Below are 22,534 nucleotides of genomic sequence, written 5' to 3'. Positions count from 1 at the left end.
TCACATTGTATTTTATTGATGTGTTCATGGAGGCAAGGACTTTCCACTTCAAATGTTAACATTACACACACCCGCCGCCCCATGTGGAAGGGTGAGACGATGCCAAGTGTGGAGGACGGAGGAGCAGAGGACAGGATCAACACAGTCCATGGACCCCTGGCAGGGGCGATGAGATCGGTGAACTAGGGGACAAAAGGAGGTTAAAAAGCATCTTGCTTATTACTAACATGAAGCCTCGTGCCAGGCAAGAGAGCATGGGTGAGGCCTCATTGGCTTAGAGGAGGGGCCCTTGGAGGGCAGGCACACAGTGCCCAACTAGCCAGCCAAGGCCGGCACCCCAGGGACGGGGCGGAGGTGGGGAGCCTGTGCAGAGGGCCTCCAGCCTCTGCTCCCCCGCCTCCCTCCCCGCCCTGAGAGAAAGGAGGGTTTGGGCTTCAGCCACGGACCACGGCCGTTACCGGCAGCGTCTCCTTAAACTACAGATACAATGTGCATCAACAGGGTGATCGCTTCTGACCCACTTGGGCAGATGGCTAGAGGTGCCAAATGGGCCAGAACCAATCCTACAGTATCATTGGTTTGTGGGTTCCCTTCCCTACTTTAATCCTCCCTCTGTCTAGCCTCCAGGGTGGGCCTCAGGGCTGGGAATGGGTTGCTTGATGGCCCACAGCCCAACCTGACAGGCCTTGGAGGGCCGACAGGGCTGCCTACTCACTGACGTGCTGGCCCTTGTAGGAGAGGATCTCGGCAGCCAGCTGCTGGGGGTCCAGGAGCTGCGGGAAGCGCCCCATCACAGCCTCTACCAGGCGTGGGGGGAAGACCCCACACAGTTTGGTGTACACACTGGCTCGCTCCTTGGCCAGGCTGCCTGCCCCACCCCACGGGCCCCTGTCAGCCCCTGGGCCCGGCACCTGGGGCTCCTGGAGCACGGGGGTGGGTGGGGGAAGCTGGTACGGCTCAGACCAGTACTCTCGAGGTGGAAAGGCGGCTAGTGAGGGTGCATAGTCAGCAGGGACACTGAAGTGACCAGCACCCACGGCCCGTCCGAAGGCAGAGAAGGCTGAAGCGGCCGGCAGCTCAGCCCCGTAGGGGCTGTAGCCAGCATAAGGGCCTCGAGGGGGGCCCGGCTCCCCAGGGCCTCCCCCTCGACCCCCCCACAGTTCTGGCATCAGGTTCTCCAGGGAGCCGATGCCCGAGTCCAGGCAGTCCTGGGAGGCGTACGGCAGAGAATCCAGGGTCTGTGAAAACCAGTCCGTGCGCCCAAAGCTGCTGCCACTGCCCCCACTCGATGGGAGACTCCTGCCTGCAGTCGTGGGGGCCAAGGTCTGGGTCAGACCCTCTTGGTGGGGCCCCAGGGATGCCTGGGCTCCTAGCTTCTTCCCTTCTAGGCTGCACTGCTCACGCTCTGTTGGCTGAGAGCCAGGCTGCGATGGAGGTGAAGGCTGCCGGCCACCTCTGTCCTTGCCCGGGGCCCTGGGGGGCGGGAGGAGGGCATTGGCACGGAGCTCGTCAGCCACAGCGCGCTGGGGGCGGCTGGGCCGCTCCGGGTGAAAGAAGCGGCACTTGATCCCGTAGGTACACTTCCTCCCTGGAAGAGAAGGAAGGGGGACTCTGAGCGGGGGAGCTCCAGAACCAGGGGCGGCACAGGCAACTTGGCGTTAAGTGGTCCCCAAAAGGAAGAATCTAGGGCACAGGTCAACTTAGGTGAGAGGAAAGGGAAGGAGTGAGAAAGGCAGGGAGGGCAGAGCGGGTCTCTTACCATAGGGACATGGCTGCTTCCTGTGCTCGGCCGTGAGTGGCTTCTTACGCAAGAAGTTGTCCAGGCTTGGCCCGTGACGGCCCAAAGGGTCATCGGGGGGCATGAACCTGAAGAGCAGTTGGGAGACATGAGGAGAACTTCCAAGTGCAGGTAAGGGGCAGGACAGCAAGCCTCACTCGGAAGGACAGGAGAGCAGCTCTGGAAGCGGGTGCCCGCCCAGCAGGGCATCCCTGGGTTCTGGGTGGGACTGCCCCAGGGAGGGGAGGAGGTCCCAGCCCTGGGCTATACGTAGCTGTGGGCGACTTTAGAGCAGTCCTTGTTGCTGGGAGCTGAGGCGGTAGGGAGGCCGGCAACCTTAAAACCTGAATCCAAGGCTGTATCCACTGGCCTCTGGTCAGAGTCAGTGCTGGGAACCAGGGAGGCTTTCTTGGAACCCCTGACCACATCCTGTTACAAATGCTCCTGCTCCGTTCCCCAAATCAAAACTCTACGCCGGCCTGGTCCCAGCCTGACCCTTCTTATGCGGAGCCATGTCCATCTCACTCCCAAAGCCGCCTGGATCCAAGGCCACTGCCGCCCAGCAGAGCTCCCCCAGCCCCGCCCGCCCGAGGGCACCTCTGTTTCCCCTCAGGACTCAAAGGCCACCAGCCCGCCCACCGCTCCTCGGGAGCTCACTTGTCGTTGACGAAGGAGTACATGAGCAGCCGCTCCTCGATGAAGCGCTTCCACTCCTGCCGCTCACCCTGGAGGTCCCGGTACGTGTCGTTGGAGACCACCACCCCGTCGGACTCGAAGGCCAGCTTCACGATGAAGCGGTCGTCGTAGCACACCACCCGCTTGCCACCCACACGCCGCGATGGCGTGAACACCATGATCTTCTTCTTCTCCAGTTCCCGCAGGATGTGCTGGTCTGGGAGGTGGCAGGGGCACAGGTCAGGGCCCAGCCTGGACCCAGAGCCAGGCCTGTAGGGCTCCCTAACCTGGTGGCTGGCACAGCGGCTCCTAGCTCCAGGTGCACGAGGACAGGAAGTGGCTCTGCTGAGGCCACTCCACACCCCAGCCGCTCACCTGGGCCTTGCACATAGTTTGCTGCCTGAAAACCAAGAACACCTAAGAACGGACCTGCAGGTCAGCTCAACAAAGGCTCCGGAGCACAGAGGTGAGCCTTGTTCTTTCCTTCTGGACATCAGGTGTGTTCATGCCTGTTCACAGGTGGGCTTGGCTTGGTGCTCACCTAGTCGGCCTCACAGGGGTCCATGAATGAGCCCCCGTTTGAGTGGGGCAGGAGACCTGTCTCGGCTCTGTGCCCTGAATAGCCGGGACAAAGCTACCAGAACCCATCCAGAGGGGGACACTTTTCACAGCCAGCCTGGCCCCATGTTTCAAGACTTCTAGGGACACACAACTCGATTTTTTACTCTCAAAGGTTGGGGTTCTTGTTGTAAGAACAATGGTTAACAGCTAACATTTACCAAGGATTTGCTATGTGCCAGGCACTCTTCTAAGCACTATGTATTAACTCATGCGACCCTCATGACAATCCTGTGAGGTTATCACCCCCCACCCATGTCTGAGGTGAGGAGTACCCGACTCACGGCAAGGTGAGCCACAAGGGACGGAGCCAGGATCCAGAGCCCACAGGCTCAGCCACCACACTATGCTGCCTGTGCCACCGGGGACGTGAAGGGCATCCCACCATTAGGTGAGGGAGGTGTCCAGTACTCAGAGGCAGGGGCTGCACAAAGTGACCTCCAGTGGTCACTGTTCAGAGCAGGGATGCTGAGAACAGCACAAAATGGGAAAAAGAAATGCTGGTCCCTGCTTGAGGCCTAGATGTCATTGGTCACACCCAAAGGGTCTTTCCTGGGGAGAATCAGGGCTCGTGGGGCGGCAACACCTTCCCTGTCCAGAGGTACCATTTACCTGTAATGGGCGCATCAGGCCGAGGCTGCTCCTTCCTCCAGGATGGTACAAATACTGTGATGTCTGTGTGGCCCCGCTCCAGAAACCAGTTTACAGCCAGAAGGATGCCCCGGCAGGAGAAGACCTCCTTGTTCCCATGGCTGGGGGGGAAAGAAGGGTTGGGGTCAGCCCATGGGGATGGCTCGCCTGCTATCCTCTAGATCCGAGCAGGACGGAGGTCCCACTCTAGCCCCTGCCCTGGCTCAGGCCACCACCTTCAGGCTGGGGCCCAAGGCTTGCATTCCCTCCTGGTTCTCACAGTGCCTGGGATGGCCAGACCTGGGGCTTTCCCTCATATTCCATCTCCCGACAGTGAGGAAACGCCCAGGAATCTGGCAGCACTTGCTCCCCACGTGGGGGAGGGTCAGGCTGCTTGCAACACACCTGGGGGTGGGGGAAAGGAACAGGAGACTTCTGGTTCCTGCCCCACCCGAGGGTGCTGGAACCAAGGGGACACAGATGTACACATGCAGACTGAGTCACCACCCCTCCCTGGCCTGGGGGTGGGGGTGCGGGAGGCCTGCCCCAGCTCACTGAAGAGAAACCAGATTGCTGTGGATTAAAGTTCAGTCCTGCACACACTGGAGGAGCTGGGCTAAGGGGCAGAAGCCACGAGCCCAACCTCCGAGGCAGGCAGGCAACAACAGATGGAGGAGGCTGCCAAGGAGCCTTTCAGTTTGAAAGTGAAAGGATACTGCTTTTCCGCTCAAGACCGCCAATTCCCCAAAATGCCTGCACTGCCCTGTACTCTCCTCACCACTCTCAGAAGGGCATAACCCGAGGCAGAAAGACTGTCTGGACAGGAGACTCAGATAGCACGAGAGCTGGGACATGGGACATGCCCCTGCCGTGGTCTCATGACCGGACCTCATCCCATCCTAATGGGGTCGGACCCAGAAGAAAGCCCTGAGGTGCTGCTGGGTTGCTCTGACTCAGTTTCTCTACCTGAAAAATGGGCCTGGCTGTCTGCAACCTCCTTAAGAAGGCCCATATCAGTGGGACAGCTTTCCTGTTTGCTTGAGACCAAAGATAGTCCAGCAAAGTGGAGGGTCCCACTGGCTTCCTGGGAGGGTGAGAGGGTGGGGTCCCCGGTAACACTGGGTACGGTGGAAGGGCTCCAGGACCAGGCTTGCAGAGGGGCTGGAGAACAGCTGGGGGATCCCTCCCCAGTAGCCTCTGCCCCTCGCTAACCCCTCAGTGAACAACTCAGACTCTTATATTTGGCAAATAAAACAGAATAAACGTTACGCAAAAGAGGCAAGTCCATGGCCGACCACATCCTGTGGGTGGCTTGGGGGGTGGGGGGTTTGATAGCTGGAGCCCCAAGAGAAGGTAGAGAGGGAGGTGGGGCCGCTGGGGGGGCACAGAGGCTGTCTGGAGGTGAGGCCGGGGCTCCCAGGTCTGAAGTTCTCTGTAAATTGTAGGGAAGCAAAGTTCAGCCTGGAGGCAGTGCTCATCCCCGCCTGCTGGCGCCTCCCGGCCAGCTGCACCCCGGCCAGCCTGCTTATGATAAAAGTTAACATTTACTGAGAGCTCGGAGCCAGGCCCTGAGCTGTGTGCTTATAATGACTCATCAGCAAGCTGCTGAGGAGAGTTCTACCATGAAAAGGCTCCTTTCCCCTTTGTTCAGATGAGAAGATGGTGGTCCACAGAGAGCAATGAGTTGCCAGCATCACGAAACAGCGATTGTGGAACAGAGACGCAAACCCAGAGCCCGTGCTCACAGCCACCATAGGTGCCGATGCTCAGACAGGTGGCAACCCTGACGGTGAAGATGGAGAGGGGATGAGTGGGTACCAAGCTCCTGTTGGAGGCCAGGTGCATCTCACCCCTCCTGGCTTCACCCTTACAAGGCGAGCGGCAACGAAGGAAACCAAGGCTCCGCGATTCATCTAAGATCTCCCAGCTAGTGCTAAGAGACAGAACTTGAACCCATGTCTGGGACCACTGGATTGTCTTCCTGTTCCCCACAGCAAGATGTGAAGTTTACTTAGGAGAAAAAACAAAAAGCTCCCAAACTTGAATTTGAATAGTGTTAAGAGGGAGGGCAGGCTGGGCACAGGAAAAATGATGCATCTGGCCAACTCCTGCTCCTCCATCAGGACCCATGTGAGGCGTCACCACCTCTGAGAAGCTGTCTCTGACCTTCCAGGATGGGTCAACTCCCTCCTGGTTCGTCCTCATAATGCCCATTGTATGAGAGGGACTAAAATTAGCTGTAGGAGGCCTCCGCACCTGGGAGGACAGTATCTAGTGTTCTGCTTCCCCTATCATATTACTCCCTTCCCTGGGCCTTCTGTTCTGTGTCCCCAAGACCACGGGGGTGTGATCGTCTCTGGCTGGGCTTCCTCTCTCAGGTACGCAGTCCGCACAGCATCCACCTACCTCCTTCTGTACACATGTGTGAACATGCATATGCCCCATCCGAGGCCAGCATCTTCAAGCCCTGGGACTTAGTGGGATGCCAGGGCTTCCAGGGCAGCATTCTGCCTTTGGGCATCAAAAACCTTGGCTTGCTCTCAGATGCCCTAGCCTCCAGAATATTCCCTTGGCAGGTTGTCAGAGCCTTACTCTTGGCAGAAGTAGAACAGATACTGCCCGTCCAGGCCGGGAGTGCCGCCCTACAGCTAACTTTAGTCCTTCTCACTGCAACGGAGGAAGCTCGGCTGGCACAGGAAAACCAGATCCTCCCACTCCCACCACAGTCCTGTTTGCCCAGGTCAGGGCCCCCCAACCTGGCTAACTAGACACTGGTAAGGCACCTGAGTACATAGGAGACTCCTGCTCAGTTGCTCCCACCCTAGGACAGAGGCCAGGGCCAGGCCAGGCTACCCAGGTGAAAAGATCTGCCTGGGCTGGGCCCAGCTAGAGAAAAATTCCCTTAGAAGGAAACAGAGGTGAATTTCCCCACGATTTGCATATGGTGGGGGCTGGCCCGCCTCCCCTGTGGGGGAGGGGGCGGCAGGGCAGGAACACAGTAGCAGCTGAGACAGGAAGTTTGAGGCTGGAATTCCCCTCTTGCTATGGCCCTGAGCTCAGAAACCCCCAGCGGCTCTGCCTCATCAGCCAGCTTCTCCAGTCACCGGGCCTCTACCACCTGCCCCTCCTTCCTCTCAAGCCCCTCCTCCTGCCAGGATACAAACACACACAGCACATGGCTGCCCCAGGGCTCAGCACTCTGGCCAAAACCCCTGGAGGAAGGAATCACAGACACATGCTGGCTCCTTGCCCAGCCACATGCTGCTGGGGCCTGAGAGGACCCCTAACTCTCAAAGCCCAAGTTGTGATCAGCTGCCACTGGCATGTGGGAGGCAGCTTTACCCACCTTTCCACCCAGGCTCAGCCCATTTCAGAGATGGGAATACTGACTTACATATAGGTGGCTAAACTGGGACAAGACGAGCCAGACAGCTCTGACTTGGCCCAGCTGGGCAGGGAGTGGGAGAGGTGGAGGGGTGGAGGGGGCCAAGGGCCTCGGGGCCTCAAGCAGCCCACCAGGCAGATCCGGGAGAGCAGAAAGTGAAGGAGCACTCCACTCTCTGTGCCTGGAGTCTCTCTGTCCATGCCCACAGGAACTTTTCCTTGTGAATGATATGCCAGGCCTGACTCACCAGCCCACCTTAGAGGGACTGAGAGAAAGAAGGCTGGAGGGCAGAGCCTGGACTGAACAGGGGTCTGGGCTGTCTGGGGTCAGGAGCAACCCTGTCCCCATCCCACCCCATTCTGTTAAAGCATGGGGGGAGGAGTACTGGGATTGGGTCCTGGCTCTGGCCCTAGGGAGCTCCCAGAGCCCAGTCCAGCCCAGGTGGCTCTAGCCAAATCAGAATGGACCCAAGTCACAGTTCACCTGACACCAAAGCATTAGGCCACCCGTTTATATCTCCCACACAGAGCCAGGTCCTCGAGGTCACGCTTGGTCACAACTACGAAGGCCTCCATAGCTGGGCCTGCTTCCATGCGAGCCCAAGTCTGAGATAGGCCTCAGAAGCCCCAGCCCCTGAATAACTGTACTCACAACTACTATTACTGTTTCCTGAGCAGTTCCTCTGCAGGCACTGCATTCACTCCTCACAACCGGGGGCTGGGTTAGCCCTGTCTTAACAGATGGAGGAGGAACGCAGGCTCAGAGAGGAGGTGACTCCTGGCTCCTCTAGGAGTGAGCGGGAGCCCAGTCTGATCCCTTCCACTGTACTGCTTCATGTCACAGGAAAGAACAGAGAGTGCTTGCCCTTGGGGAGAGACAAAGGGCATAAGGGGAGCTCTGGAGACAGAGGACCCGAGTTGCAATCCTTGCTCAACCGCTCCCCAGGAGTGTGACCCTGAGCAAGTCTTTGAGCCCCCGTTCTCATCCCTAAAACATTCCTAGCCAACCCACTTCCAAGGATGACAGGAGCCTGCTGGCACGCAGTAGGGCCTCAATAAGGAGCTTTTCCTTCCTCTAGACTAGTGTGTGAGAAGAGGTCAACTCCTTTCCGAAGGCCCCTCTACCCGAGGTGCAGAGACCCACCATTCCTGGCCACATCTTGGCCACAGAAGTGACACGTACCTCATGGCCACGTTGCTCCCGTCGATGACCACCGGCCTTAGGTCACTGCTCTCCTTGTCCTCCTTTGGGGTTGAGGGTTCCAGGATGGGAGCCTTAGGGGTGCCCCCACCTCGGGGGACCAGAGGGGGCTGAGGGCAGGGGTCTGGTGAGGCCTGGCGCTCCCGCTCAGCTGCTGACCCATGTTTCAACAGCTCGCCCAGCACTGTGTTGGTGTCCGCCTGGACCCCCAGCTTCTGCAGGACGCTGTGGATCTCAGCAGATGAGTAGCCCAGCTTCCTGAAGAAGTCCACCTTCATCTGCAGCTCGGTAGTGGCTGCTTCCTCAGCAGGGGGCTCCTGGGCCGACCTGGGGGTACCTTGGTAGCTGTGACTGTCTTCAAGTTCCCACAGACTCATGGCGGGGCTGGCTTCCTGGGTGGGCCTCTCTCCACCGGCCACTCACAACTCAGACTGGTGGAAGGCACCTGTCACAGCTCCTTGTAGAAGAACCACGAGGATTAGGGATGGGGAATGGCTCTCTCCCATCCGCCCCACCCAACAGGATGAGGCAACACTGGTGACACTGTGCAAATCCATCTTCCTGTGTTACCTCTGTTAGTCCTCTCAAAAGTGCTCCCAGCTAGGGATCATCGTTTGCATGGTACAAAGGATGAAACTGAGCCACAGCCATTAAGAACTTGCTCAAGGTCATCCGGCTGTTGGCTGGTGACGAAAGGATTTGAACTTAGGAAGTCTGACTCCATCTCTATCCCAAGCGCAGTCCCACAACAACTCTGGGGACCCACAAATCTCGGGAGGTCTCAGAGAACCTCGCCGCACTCCCACAGCTGCGGGGCGGGGCGCTCGGATGGAAACCCCGGGCTGGAAGTGCGTTGCGTCTGTGTGTGTGGGGGGCGGGGGCTTCCCCACTGAGGCCATCGCCTCTGCCTGCCCGCCCTGCTCACGGAGCCAGGCCCAGGAGGCGCAGGGCCGGTGGCCAGATTCCTGGACCGGGGGAGGAGAACTTTCCGGGGAGACCCACAGGCGAGAAAAGTTGCTGGGAAACTCTGGTTGGCCGCCTACCTCGGTGACGCGGAGGCTGTCCCAGCTCCGAGCTCCGGAGCTTGGTACCCCTTCCCCTAGGTTCCTTCAACTTGGGCTAAGTTGGAAGGGGTCTGAGGATAGGCAAGGCCGGAGAGGATCGGCCCTACGTCCCTCCTCGTCTGGTGTATCCAGCCGCAGCCCTCCCCGCCCCCTCCTCTGCCCAGTCTGAGGCCCTCGCCCCTGCCCCACCACCGCGCGCAACTCACCCCGCCGTGCGCCGGCCGCAGCAGGTGGCGTCTCCATGGGGCCGAGTCCCAGGAGCAAGGCCCGCGGCGCCTTTATACGGGGCGGTGGGCGGAGAGCTTGCGTTAAGGACCTTGACGCGGAAGCCGGGCAGGGGAGGAGCAAGTCGACCCAGGGGGCGGGGCGGCCACCGCCCCTTCCTGCTCCGCCCCACCGCCCCGCCTTCGGCCTTGCCCCGCCCCTGCCCCGCCCCCGCGCAGCTGTGCGTTCAGGGCCCCGCCGGGAATAGGGGCGGGGGACCAGGGGAGGCAGCCCCTTCCGTAGGTCTCCAGGCCCTGGCGGAGAGGAGATGAGGAGGGCGGGAGTGCACGGCCCGCATGCGGAAGGTAAGCACAGGCTGAACCAGACACGACTGACTGAGATGCGTACATAGATGCAAGGACAGGTACAGCCACGTACGTTCAGATACTTGACAAGTACTCCACGACTGACTAAGGTACAGTCAGAGACGCATTGAGTGAATCAGGTACACAGGATGGTCTACTCACCGTTGGAGGTAGGTTCTTAGTCATAAAGACAGGTACGCTCAGACAGGCACTTTTCAGATCGAGACAGGAACACTCAACAGGTACACCGTGACTACATACAGCAGGTACACAGATTCCCTGAGCTGCACTCAGGGCCAGGAGTTTTCTGAAATGAGGACCTTACCAGGATAGAAAGATAGGTACGTAGAACTAGCAGATACACAATTAGGAGGCGGAAAACCAGGCAAAGAACGTGCGTTTACACCAGTCGCCATGTGAGTTTTCACAGCATGCTGTCTTACACAGCTCTGAAACTCACAGAGGCCACCCACCCCTCCACAAGAATGCTTTTAGGTTCCCAGGTCAACCAGTCATGATCCCACACTGAGCACAGCACTTTACAATATGTACCCGTGGGCTTAGGTGAGGAAGAAGACAGAGGTTATTATGCCCATTTTACCCTTGAGAAATTCAGAAAAGGCTAATTGCCCCAGCTGGAAAGACTTGGAACCAGGACCAAGAGCTCCCATTCCAGGGCATCAGCTGCCAGCCACCTTTACCACTTTGAAACCACCAGTGACCTAGGGAAGAGGGGAGACTCTTCTGGTGGAAGGGTGAGGCCTGGGACCTGCGCTCAAGTGTGTGTGTGTACAAACGGAACAGAGAACCCACAAGCTAAACGACCAGTTTTTGGCAGTGCTACCAGCTCACTTTGCAAATGGGAAAACTGAGGCCCAGGGAGCCAAAGCACTCAATACCAAGTGTATCCTGTGTGAGCCAATACTTTACTTACATTTTCTCCGCCTTATCATAGGTAGTATCTTGTAAGGTTGGTATTAGTGTTGTACCTAAGAATTGTTTATTGTAAAAGACACCGTATAGTCTATTCATGGGCAGCTTAACAGATAATAATAATAATAAAACATCCATGTATCTATCACCGAACTTAAAAAACAGACCCTCTGTGTGCCTCCTCCCCTGCATCCTCCTCCCCTCATCCTAAAGAGCCTTTCTAATTGTGCTGATCATTTCCTTGACTTTCTTTTAGTTTTCTCACCCTTGTATGAATCCCTAAATAATATTGTTTAGTTTTGCTTTTTTTTCACTTTGTGCAAATGGAATCATTCTATATGATTATGTGTATATGATTATGTGACTTCCTTTGTTCACGCAGCATTGTTTTTTTTTTTTTTAAAGATTTTATTGGGGAAGGGGAACAGGACTTTATTGGGGAACAGTGTGTACTTCCAGGCCTGTTCTCCAAGTCAAGTTGTTGTCCTTTCAATCTTAGCCGTGGAGGGTGCCGCTCAGCTTCAAGTTGTTGTCCTTTCAGTCTTAGTCGTGTCGGGCGCAGCTCAACTCCAGGTCCAGTTGCCGTTACTAGTTGCAGGGGGCACAGCCCACCAGCCCTCGCGGGACTCGAGGAATTGAACTGGCAACTTTGTGGTTGAGAGCCCACTGGCCCATGTGGGAATCGAACCAGCAGCCTTCGGAGTTAGGAGCATGGAGCTCTAACCTCCTGAGCCACCGGGCCGGCCCCACGCAGCGTTGTTTTTTAAATCCATTTCTATTACTTATGTACCTATAATTTATTTACTTTACTATTGAATAATATTCCATTTTAGAATATACCGCTGGTTAGTTATCCATTCTCCTGTTATTGGATGTTGTTTATAGGATGTTTTTGGTTTTTGCTGTTACAAAGGGTGTGCTTTGGATAGTCTTGTGCCTATCTTAATGCAGTTGTAGAGTTGAGGAAACGGATGCTGAGAAATTCAGCAAGGTGAGGTCACCTGCCCAGGGTCCCGGAACTGGTGGAGCTGGAAATCACACAGCTCTCTCTGAGGCATTCATCTCCACATTGACACCTGCTTATTCTGAGACCACCCCAACGAAGGAGGGAGTGTGCATTTGTAGCCGGATCCTAAAGCTCTTCCTCTCGGCTTGCCTGACCCTGTCTAGCCAAGTCCCTGTGTTATTGCCTGGTCATCTTTAAAGACCCCAGAATGTCCCCTCCTCTGTACCCCCCAGGGACACAACCACCTCCTCACATGCTCACAGCCACTCCCCATCAGTGCTGTGTATGCTGCACCCCTCATTCTTCCCAATAACCCCTTTTAGAGTTGAGAAAAACTCAGTGACAGTAGGCATTTATTTATTGTAGTAACTACCTTTAAGATAGGACCAATCTTAAGTAATGAGTCTAGGTTAATAATCGTGATGACAAGTCACCCACAGCGATAATGCCTCACATGTATGAAGTACTCACCAGGCGGCGGGCCCTGTGCCAGCACCTGGCAGGCACTCCGTGCCTTTGTATCCGCTTCTTCCCCAGCCCAGAAGTGTCCTCCCTCCCCGCTACTGCTTGGCCAATTCTATTCATCTTGTTGATGATGTCACCTCCTCTGAGGCCTGCCGGGACTCTTTAGATGCTGAGTTCCTTCCTCTTCTGTGTTCCCCCTGTGTCCCTATATGCTGGGTTGTGGTTGCCTCCCTGGGACGACCTCTGGGGCCAGGACTGGGCTGGGACTCCATTAGTGCTCCCGGGCTACATGCTGCCCAGCACTGTGCCAACGGGAGCCTGAGGGACATCGATGAGTCATGCAGCTCCTGTGCCCTCCCAGAGTGAGTGCAGTTGCACTCTCTCTTCCGGCTCATAAAGGCTGCTCTTGTCCAAGAAGCCAACTCTTATGCAGAACCCATTGCTGCTCCAGGGAACTCCTGCTCCACTTACAGCTGAATTTTGCAAACGTTGGCCCCAATCCCCAGGAGTCTTCTGGATTTCATGGTGCCCAGCCCACACACGCCCCTCTGCCTCTTGCATGCCTGTCTCAATGGCTGAGCTTGCCAATTTCCTTCCTGGAAACTTCCTGTTCTCCTGCCACCTGCCTGCACCTGGCTAACCTAGATGAGGTCTGCAGAGCTCCAGGACTGGTCACCCCCTGGGTGGGGGGGTGGGTGTGGGGGAAGGCTGGAGAGGGAAAGATCCCAGGAATTAATTACCTTGGCCTTTGGAAGCTCCAGTGGGTATCTCTAGGAAGGACGTGGGCGTTAGGTGACCTCTGTAGAAGTCCCCAACCCTTAGCGGAGTGGCTGCAGAGGTTAAATTCAACAAGGTCTCCTGAAAATGGAGAAAGGGCCAAGTCCCTTCCGTGTTCTGAGGCTCCTGGTATATTTACCAAAGATTTGATACAGTAGAGCTACAAACACTGAAGTATGTCTTAAACTGTAATTGAACAAATTAACTTTTTTTAACATGTAGTCAAATGCTGCGCAATATATTTGGGCTATTGACAAGATGATTGAAGGATTTGTTTTTTAAAATTTATTGTTTCCCTGGTGAAAGGGCAGGGGCAGAGAAAAGGTGAGCCTGGAACCTCTTGTGGTACCAGAATTAGGAAGTGCTCAAAACACGAAAAGGATGGGGGTGTGTGTGTGTCAGTGGGACCCAGGAGCCAAAGGTTCCCAATGGCCAAAACTGCAACAATTAGAGCAATAAAATAAATAACGGAATATTCTATTGTAACCCAAAGCATGAAATACATATCTGTGAGTTCCTACAGGTAGAAATAAATGATTGAATAACTAACTAGCGGGAGCGGGGAGAGAAAGGGCAAAAGAGACAAGTCTTCCAAATAGCGTAAGTAGATTCTCCCCCCTCCAGCTTAATTATCCCTCATCTAATAGTAACTTTGCAGTGGAGAAACCTGACAGACATCACCTTGACCAAGTGGCCAAGTTCAGCATCACCCCGGAGTAAGTCAAGTGGATATCACGTGATGAGGAGGGCACTTCACTTCTGTGGTATGCTTCTCCCAAACCCATAACCCCGGAGAAAAACATCTGACAAACCCCAGTTGAAGGACATCCTACACTATACTTGCCCGGGGTCTCCTCAAAACTGAAAGGGGCATGAAAAGCATGGAAAAGCAAGAACAGTCACAGGTCAGAGGATGCTAGGAGACATGCTGACAGATGCACTATGGTTCCCTGGATTGGATCGTGGAACAGGAAGAGCATTAATGGAAACGCTGATGAAATTCAAATAAGGTTGGGACTTTAGTTAACAGAGATGTGCCAATGTTGTTTTTATTTTTAGTTTTGACAATGTACCGTGGTGGTGTCACATTGATAACACTAGGGGACACTGAATCTGGGAGAGAGGTACATGGGAATTCTACTATCTTTGCAACTCTTGTGTAAATTTCAAAGTAATGCCAAAATTGGAAAGTTTATTTAAAAAATATATAATTTCATGGGCCTTACAGTAGGTGGTACGTTTTGGTAATACGGCCAGACATCTTTCTCCATTTCTCTCTCTCTCTCTCTCTCTCTCTCTCTCTCTCTCTCTATATATATATATATGTATTTATTGTGACCAAACGTAATCATTTGGTGATAGCGTCCAAAGTCTAAACTTGGGGACTTTTTGTCTGTGGGGCCCTGGCCAGCTGGGCCTCCTGCTCCCCTCTCCCTTCAATTCAGCTACTCCTGCTCCCTCTTTTCTGAACTTTAGAAGCTCACTTTCTGATATAAATGATAAACATCTATTACTTTGTTTTGTGCACCTAAAACTAATAAAATAAAAAAAAAATTTAATTTAAAAAAAAAAAGGAAAAACAAAGCTCACATTCTGCACTGTTAGGGTGGGAAAGCCCCAGAGAGCCTGATTAGCTTGAAACCTGTGTTTCGTTGCTGGGGAGACTGAAAGAGGGAAAGGGACTTGCCCCTGGCCACATCACAAGTTCATTTCGGCAAACCTGAGAATGGGACCATCCAGGCTTTCTCCACCCCAAGCTCCCTGGCTCTATGTGCTGCAGACGTGGGGATCAGAAATGCTGGTGACTGACTTGGGGAACTGATAAAGGCAACACCTGCCTGGAAGGAATGGTAGGCTCTCAGGTATCTCCTGGAGAGCATGGTTGCAGTGAGGTTTTCTCTTTGGCACCATTGTGCACTCCCTTAATTGGTGAATCCCACCTGGTTTGGAAGGTACAGAAGAGGTGGGGTCTGAAGGAAGGCAAAAGGGTAAATCTGACTGCCCCCTCTCCCTTCCCAAAGCCTCTGCTGTGAAGGGGCCAGCGGGAATTCTGCAAAGCCACGAGAGTGTGCAGAGGGGCTGGGTCCCAGTTTTGAGGTTGAACACTCCCTAATCTGTACTGGGGGACACAACTTTGGTGATTTGCTGGCCTTCCTTAGGGCTAGGAGAGTGTGGGGCTGGGCTGAGGTGGCCCTGCTATGGAGCATTCTAGAGTGGACATTCATGCCCTCTGGCCTGGGAAGGGGAGGGGCCTGCCCCTGTGCCAGGGCCCCTGCGGCTGCCCCCCTCACTGTGTTCCCACACTGAACTCTAATGGGCTGGGGCGCCACCATCTCCCCACATGACTATGGCTCCTTGGAGATGGGTCCCCAGGACAGGACCTGGCACAAATGGCGGTAAATGCTTGGTGAGTCAACACACGAGGGAGCTGGAGTGGTTTCAGGTATGTTTTGCCCTGAGCACCTCTGTTGCATCCCCTTTTCCAAGTCTAGTTCATGGATGTCTCTGTGTCTCTGAAAAGGGCAGTCATGGGCCTAAGAACTCGGGAGCTTGAAATTTACCTGCTGTCTCCAACTGAGCCATCTGTGGAGAATCAGATAGGAATGGAGAACTAGAAGCTGTAACGTGGACAACTTGCAACTGAAGTCTAACCACAGTCAGGAGGTTGCTGCTGGCTGGGCTGACATCAGCTCATGTGGTCAGTGTGGCCACCCACAGAAGGGGTTGTGTTGTGACCAGCTCACAAGATCCTGGAGGTCACTAGTGTGCACCTCACATGCTGGTCAGAAGTTCTGATGGGCTGTTGGAGATATCATTGGCTAATAAACATGTGATGGGAACCTTACTGGCTGTCTCGACGGTTCCCTTTGCCGGATTCTTCTTTTATACTGGGAATTTCCCAGCCTTGTGATCTGGTCAGATATGACCCCATTCTAGGGGTGGGTCTTAACTGGCTTAAGCAAATGAGAATATCGACTCCTCCAGGCTATAGTAATTGGTCAGGAAACCGCACATGACCCAAATCAGGCCAACCAGAGTTAAATGAGTCTGAATTCTGGGTCTTTTCTTTGAGCTAACTGGGAAGCAAGTGCTCTGTTTCTTGCCAATCACAAATGAGAAAAGCAGGCAGTGCTAGGAGCTTCTGGAAGCCACCTTGTGACACATCATAGGAAGCAGAGCCAAGAGAATGAGAGAACATACGGCCTTGGTAACAGCTTCTGGATCAAGCCTTGCCTGAAGCTATTCCTAGTTCTAGGATTTTGGGCTATGTAAATCTATAAATTCTGTCACTCACAACCAAAAAATCCTTTATAATGGTAACAATAATTACTTAATAATTATTAAGTATATAATAATTACTAAATACAGTTTAGTGAGTAAAGTCTTACAAAATATGGGGTCTATGGGGATGGTTTGGAAATAAAGCAAACCCTTAGTGGTGAAAGGTCAGCAAACTGCTGATCTAGTTCAAACTTTGCCATTTGGTATGTGGTAAGGCTAATGCCCGGAAAGATCTTGAGATTTGCTAGGGGTTTTAGAGCTGCTCAGTAGGGCCTCCTGACTCTGTTCATTACTTCTTGATGTTTGATGATGATAATTGGGATGCTTGAATGTCTGTGCATTCCTTGTGAAATGATCACTATGTTTTTCTCTCTTACCTGTTTTTCCAAGAGGCAGAGAAAGAATGGCAATAATCCTTTTCATTTCTCAAATAGGGAGGCAGAGCCCAGAAGTTGGTGGTGGAGGCTAACTGTCCTGAATATCACCTCGCTCCTTACGCTAGCTACCTCTGCCTCCATTAGGAAAAGAGTAAAGATTAGGGGTGTGGCAGGATTCCTTCTTCTGGTCTTCCTTCTCAGCTGCTGAGTGATTAAAGACGACCTTGAGTTGTAAGGGCCAAGGAAGTAACATGGGCCCTGGCAGATGGGTCCTGCCCCCGCAAACCTTAGGAAAACCAAGGCTATGAGGCTCAGAGAACACTTAGGATGTTTCAGTTGCCAGAGCCTCCATCAAGGGAGACCAACCTAGAGAGATGGGAGTCTGTATGCATGGGATTCTGGCCTCGTAATCCATGTGACCTCAGCTCTGATATCTCCTCTCCCCTGCCCCAAAACCTTTCATGGTTCCTCAACATTTTCAGTAGCCACAGGGGTGATATGCACAGCTGCACAGCTGGTGCACTGCACAACTTGGATTATGATCTGCGTGGTGCTCCCTGGAATTGTGCAGTTCACAGCTTGCACAACCATCGGTGAGCCTAGGTTGCATTTCTCAACACGTTTCTCAACATGTTTGGACACTTAAATTGTTTTCACAGCAATTGATGACCTTTTTTTGAACAAAAAAATTATTTCATCATTTTTGCAAGATAAAGGAGACATTTGAGAAAATTTATTTTAAATCAGTCTGATCCCAACGATTGTGTTAAAAGCTTGTATTTAATAAGATTTACTATTTTTAAAGGCTGCTTCTGACCCTTTTCCATTTCATAAGTGATGCCTAGTGTTTAATAGAATTTAAATTAATTTTATGAGGAAAAGCAAGATTTATAGGCAAATGAATTAAAAACACTTCATCAGGCTTGGTTTAGGGACTGAAGGTAGGCTGAAATTATCATTATGGATTGAAATTTAACTACTTGCTATGAGTTAAAAAATAGATATACTTGCTTTCAATACATAGGAGTTTAGAATTTTTGCATCTTGTGCTTCAGTTTTTGTAATTTATCTAGTTTTAAAAACAAATTTTGGGGGTGGCCGATTAGCTCAGTTGATTAGAACGGGATGCTGATAACACCAAGGTTGCCGGTTCGATCCCCACATGGGCCACTGTGAGCTGCGCCCTCCTTTGGGAAAAAAAAAAAAGATATCCCTTTCAATAAGTATAAAAAACCCAAATTTTATGCTTTGTTTCTAAACAAAGAGATAAGAGAGAAGATATAATTTCTTCAAATAACCCATTTCAGGTATGAATAGCTGTTATTTCCAAAAGATGAAAAGCTGAAATGGCTATATTTTCTCTTTCCAGTGTTGGGTTTTGAAGTACTAGAGACATCTTGATGTTCTACATAAGATGTTTTTTTCTTGAACGGGATACATAAACAATGTAAAAGATTCAAAAGGTACAGGTGTGTTTATAGTAGCTCTAAAATCTTTTGTTCCACAGTTCTTAAAGTGATTCTGCTCTCCAGGAACAACTGAAGTTAGCAGTTTCTTATGTATCTTTCCAGATAGAATCTATGCTGCTACAAGCAAATATTTGCAAATACATATTCTGCTTTGTTTTTCTTTATTTTAATGCAAACGAGGCCCTCTGTACAACCAACAGTAGCTTGCTTGCTTTTCTCAGTTCATAATAAACCTTTGAGATAATTCTAATCAGTACATGTTATACTGCCTCATTACGGAAAGATACTCAGCTGAAAAATATTCTATGTCCCATCATTTATTTAGGCCATTTTTGACTGATAGACATTTGAGGTGTTTCCAGTCTGTATCTATTACAAACAATGCCGCAGTGTAGACCTGGGACTACTCACCACTTTGCAACTGTGCAAATACATAGTAGGATAAACTCGTCTTCCTGAGTCAAAGGGTGTATTAGTTCACTAGGGCTGCCGTAACTTAGTACCACAAAGTGGGTGGTTAAGCAACAGAACTTTATTATTTCACAGTTCTGGAGGCTGGAAGTCTGAGATCAAGGTATGGGCAGGGTAGTTTCCTTCTGAGAGCTGGGAGGGAGAATTCTGTTCCAGGCCGCTCCCATGGCTTCTGGTGGTTTGCTGGCAATTTTTGGTGTTCCTTGGCTATTAGACGCATCACCCCGTCTTTGCCTTGATTTTCACATGGTGTTCTTCCTGTGTGTGTGTGTGTGTGTGTGTGTGTGTGTGCCTGTGTCCTAATTTTCCCCGTTTTTAAGGATACCAGTCATATTGGATTAGGGGCCCACCCTACTCCTGTATGACCTCTTCTTAACTAATTTTATCTGCAATGACCTTATTTCCAAATAAAGTTACATTCTGAGGTACTGAGGGTTAGGACTTCAATATATGAATTTTTTTTGGGGGGGGAGGATACAATTCAAATCATAACAACGAGTATATGAGCATTTACTTTAAGAAAAACAGTGCCAAATTGCTCTTCATAGAAACTGTGCCATTACCTTCCCACAAGCAATGATGAAAGTATCCATGTCACCATATCCTTGCCAGCACATTGGGCCATCAGGCATTTTGATCTTTGCCATTTTAGGAGATGAAAAATGGTTAACTCATTGTAGTCCAACTGGTATTTCACTTTTTTCATATATTTAAGATTTGCGTTGTTTTTGTGACCATTTATTTACGTCTTTTGCCTATTTTTCTATTAAATTATCGGTCTTTTATCCTGTTGATTTGTAAGAGGTCTGAAGATTAGGGAAATCAGTGCTTTGTAATATATTTCAAATATTTTCTTTTCCTGTTAGTCAATTGCTTCTTGACTTGTCTATGAATTTCTTTTTTCTTTTTTTTTTTCTTTCCTACCCAGGGAAAACAATTCAATTTTGTGTAGAAAACAGATCATTCTCTTTATGGCTTTGGGGGTTTTCTGTGCTACATAAGAAGGACTTCTGTACTCCTAGATTATGACACAAATTCTTCCATTGTTTTCTAACACATAGATGGTTTCATTTTTTTATGTACAGTTTTTTGTATCCATTGGAATTAATTTTGGCATAAGTGTAAGGTAGGGACCCGATTTAATTATCCTGGTGGCTACATGGTGGTCCCAGTGGCATTTATCAAGTATGTGTGAGACTGATCAGATGTAAGTAGTGTGTAGATATGAGGAATTTGCAGAAATATTTTCATTAAAATTTTTTTCCTATTAAGTTGTATTTCAGAATCATTTTTTTGTTAGAATTTATGTTTTTAACCAGTGATACATTATGAAAATAGACTATAAATGTGTTATTATAATAAAAATAATTTAAAACTGCGTCATAGGCAAAACTGTCCCAGGTGCTGGTAGTGTTCAGCTGAGTAATAAAAGGTCTGATAACTTTGAATCCCCATTTGATAAGCATTGAGTCTCTCAAACAGTTCCCTTTAAAAAATTAGTATTTATTAATTGATTACAATATAGAAGTAGAAACAGGTGGTAGTACTGCATTTAGAGACAGGAATCCCCTGGGAAAACTCGTTGACCCCCCCCCCCTTGGGGTTCACTTGAAGGGTTAAGAGTTTGAATCCTGACTTTTTCACCTTCCAGTCCTGCTTCCTTGGGTAACTTGCTTGACCTCTCTGTGCCACATTATTAGCTTCACACTAATGATCTCATCACATTTTACTTTAGTCCCAAACTAATGTGATCTCAGGCTGCATCTATAGAGGTATAGGGTTAGGGATGAGGGAGGTGATTGCTGGAGAGTTGTATTCACTTCTGGTTGCCATACTTTTGAGGGGACAGGGAAAGACCAGAATCCAATTTGTAGAGGGCAAAGAATAGTGAGGACTTGGGGATACTGACCTTGGAGAATAGAGACTCAGAGGGGCAGAGGCAGGAGCAATAGTATAACCCTGCCTGGATCCAAGAGCTGAACTGGGGCCCGTGGAGATAACAAGGGGCTGAGCACCAACTTGGACTGCCAGAACATTCCCACAACGAAAAAGATTACATTCAGAGGTAGTGAACACCCCGTCACCAATGGTATGCAAGTAGAGTGAGGAAAGGTTCCTGCTTTGGGCTCTCAGATTGTTTCAACAAAAATACTAGACCCTACTGGTAAAAATCCATATATACACATATTATAGTCAACAAATATGCAATCTACATGTCCCCTATTTTAAGGTATACTTTTTAAAAAAATGAATATTACTTTAATTGGTGCTGTCTTACAATCGATGTGTACACTTAACGCATCCTTCTTTCTGAAAAGTTGTTATTCAAGCATTTTTCAATCAGCAAAATGAAGTGTATGATTTCGGAAGTTTTTTGACAATCTATATTTTTATCTTATACTTGTCCCATTAGGATATGTCTTGAATTAAAAGAAATCGATCTAAATAAATAACATATATTTTTAAAAATCCAACATTCTCTTCTTAGTGAAGCCATTCTCAATCTATTGAACCCATCCGAAGGTGACATTCCACCTTGTCGCTGCCGTCCATGCATCTGAAATGGAACAGATGCAGGCTATTAAACCGTTTTTTAATCAATTCACAGCAGCAGGTTCTTGGCCGGGGGGGAGAAGACATTCCACTTATCAAGAGATGTTATTCCTTCAATAGATGAGAAGCTACTTCTCCATAAAGAGAATTTGGAGGGAGCTCTTTGTTCTGCGGGGACAACATCTGGATTTGAATATGTCCATCCTCAAAAGATTTCTAATAATGGACTGAACTCAAAACACTGAGAACAAGGACCGGTGAGTTTTCAAAAGGAGACACTTCCCGGAGGCGCGAGGGCCCTCGTATCCCCGCCGGCTCAGCTCTGGGGGTCGGTGGAGGACCCCTGCACCCTTCGCCTCTGACTGTCACAATGAAGGATTGATCATCATCCTCGTCCTCCCTACCCCACTCCGGGAATTTGGGACCTGAATTCATTTAAAAACATTGGTGGTTTCAGGAAGCTCTTTTAAACTATAAAGCTGCCAAGGAGATCTTACCATGAAAGACCATTTTAGAGAGAAGAAAGGAGGCAGCGAGGCCAAGGCTGGTCTGGCTCTCGCAGTGGGTTCATAAAGGATGGTACGCGGAGCGAGGCCACCTGCGGACGATGCTGGCGGGCACTAGACCCGCGCGGCAGGCGTCCACGGACCTGGGTTTGAACCCCCTGGCCTGCCCGTCTCTTGACCGTGACCTTGGGGAAGTTGTGTAACCTCTGGCACCGCGACGCCCTTTCCTGGAGCCCGAAGCTGGAAAGAAGCCCCTTGAAAGCACTGACATCAGAGGTGACGCGCGTCTTTGCAGGCGGAACGCGATGCCACTCCCTTTCCCGTGTTGGGGCGGGCGCGGGTGTGTCGCCTCCGACCAGGTGGGCCTGGCTCCTCCAGCAGCTCGCCCAGCTGCCCGCACCCCCTGGCCCACCAGACCCTCCCTCGCTCCTCCGCCGGGTCCGCGGAGCACACGACCCGTGGGCTGGCTTGTGGCGCCCCCTCCTGGTGACCGTAGTGAGGCCATTGTCTGGTCTCTGAGCAAAAAGTCTTTTCCGGGTCTGACCTCGATCTCCCCTGGGGCTGTCAGAAGTATGAAAATCAGGTCGCCTGGAGTCCAGGCCGTCCTTTTTCTAGGCTGGGCCGGCCATCTTGAGGCCCACATGGAAGGGCCCACCTAGCGTGGGATCTATGCAGGATTTCTGTGCTAAAAGGGCCCTTTGGGAGTAAGACTGAGGACTGTTGTGCTGATGGGGTGCATAAGTGGGGCTTCACCTGAGTGTGGGAAGGGCGGAGAGA

The 22,534-nt window shown here is 51.4% G+C and overlaps 1 protein-coding gene and 1 long non-coding RNA gene across 2 annotated transcripts in view; one reads left to right on the top strand and one right to left on the bottom strand.

Annotated features, from left to right (window-relative positions):
• Positions 1 to 9,680, bottom strand: ZC3H12A (zinc finger CCCH-type containing 12A). The gene is made up of 6 exons (XM_033115407.1): positions 9,556 to 9,680; positions 8,268 to 8,742; positions 3,683 to 3,822; positions 2,435 to 2,669; positions 1,760 to 1,866; positions 1 to 1,588 (listed from the first exon to the last, which is right to left on the bottom strand). Exons 2-6 carry the CDS (start codon positions 8,660 to 8,662, stop codon positions 708 to 710), a joined length of 1,758 nt encoding a protein of 585 aa, XP_032971298.1. The 5' UTR covers positions 8,663 to 8,742; positions 9,556 to 9,680; the 3' UTR covers positions 1 to 707.
• Positions 9,681 to 9,792: 112 nt separating this feature from the next.
• LOC117026605 (uncharacterized) overlaps positions 9,793 to 22,534 on the top strand; it is a 57,556-nt gene continuing 44,814 nt past the window's right edge. Inside the window, exon 1 of the long non-coding RNA XR_004423792.1 lies at positions 9,793 to 9,918. This is a non-coding gene — a long non-coding RNA (uncharacterized LOC117026605). The remainder of the gene's footprint in view (positions 9,919 to 22,534) is intronic.

The sequence above is a fragment of the Rhinolophus ferrumequinum genome, chromosome 9 (assembly GCF_004115265.2).
Source record: "Rhinolophus ferrumequinum isolate MPI-CBG mRhiFer1 chromosome 9, mRhiFer1_v1.p, whole genome shotgun sequence".
NCBI lineage: Eukaryota > Metazoa > Chordata > Mammalia > Chiroptera > Rhinolophidae > Rhinolophus > Rhinolophus ferrumequinum.
The sequence above is the reverse complement of the archived record's forward strand: the minus strand, read 5'-3'. Positions and strand labels throughout refer to the sequence as shown.

Coding starts and splice junctions, on each gene's coding strand:
- ZC3H12A (XM_033115407.1), bottom strand. CDS start 8,662: ATGAGTCTGTGGGAACTTGAAGACAGTCACAGCTACCAAGGTACCCCC. Junction 3,823..8,267: donor GGGAGCAACGTGGCCATGAG/GTACGTGTCACT, acceptor TTTCCCCCCCAG/CCATGGGAACAAGGAGGTCT. Junction 1,867..2,434: donor TACTCCTTCGTCAACGACAA/GTGAGCTCCCGA, acceptor ACTGCTCTTCAG/GTTCATGCCCCCCGATGACC.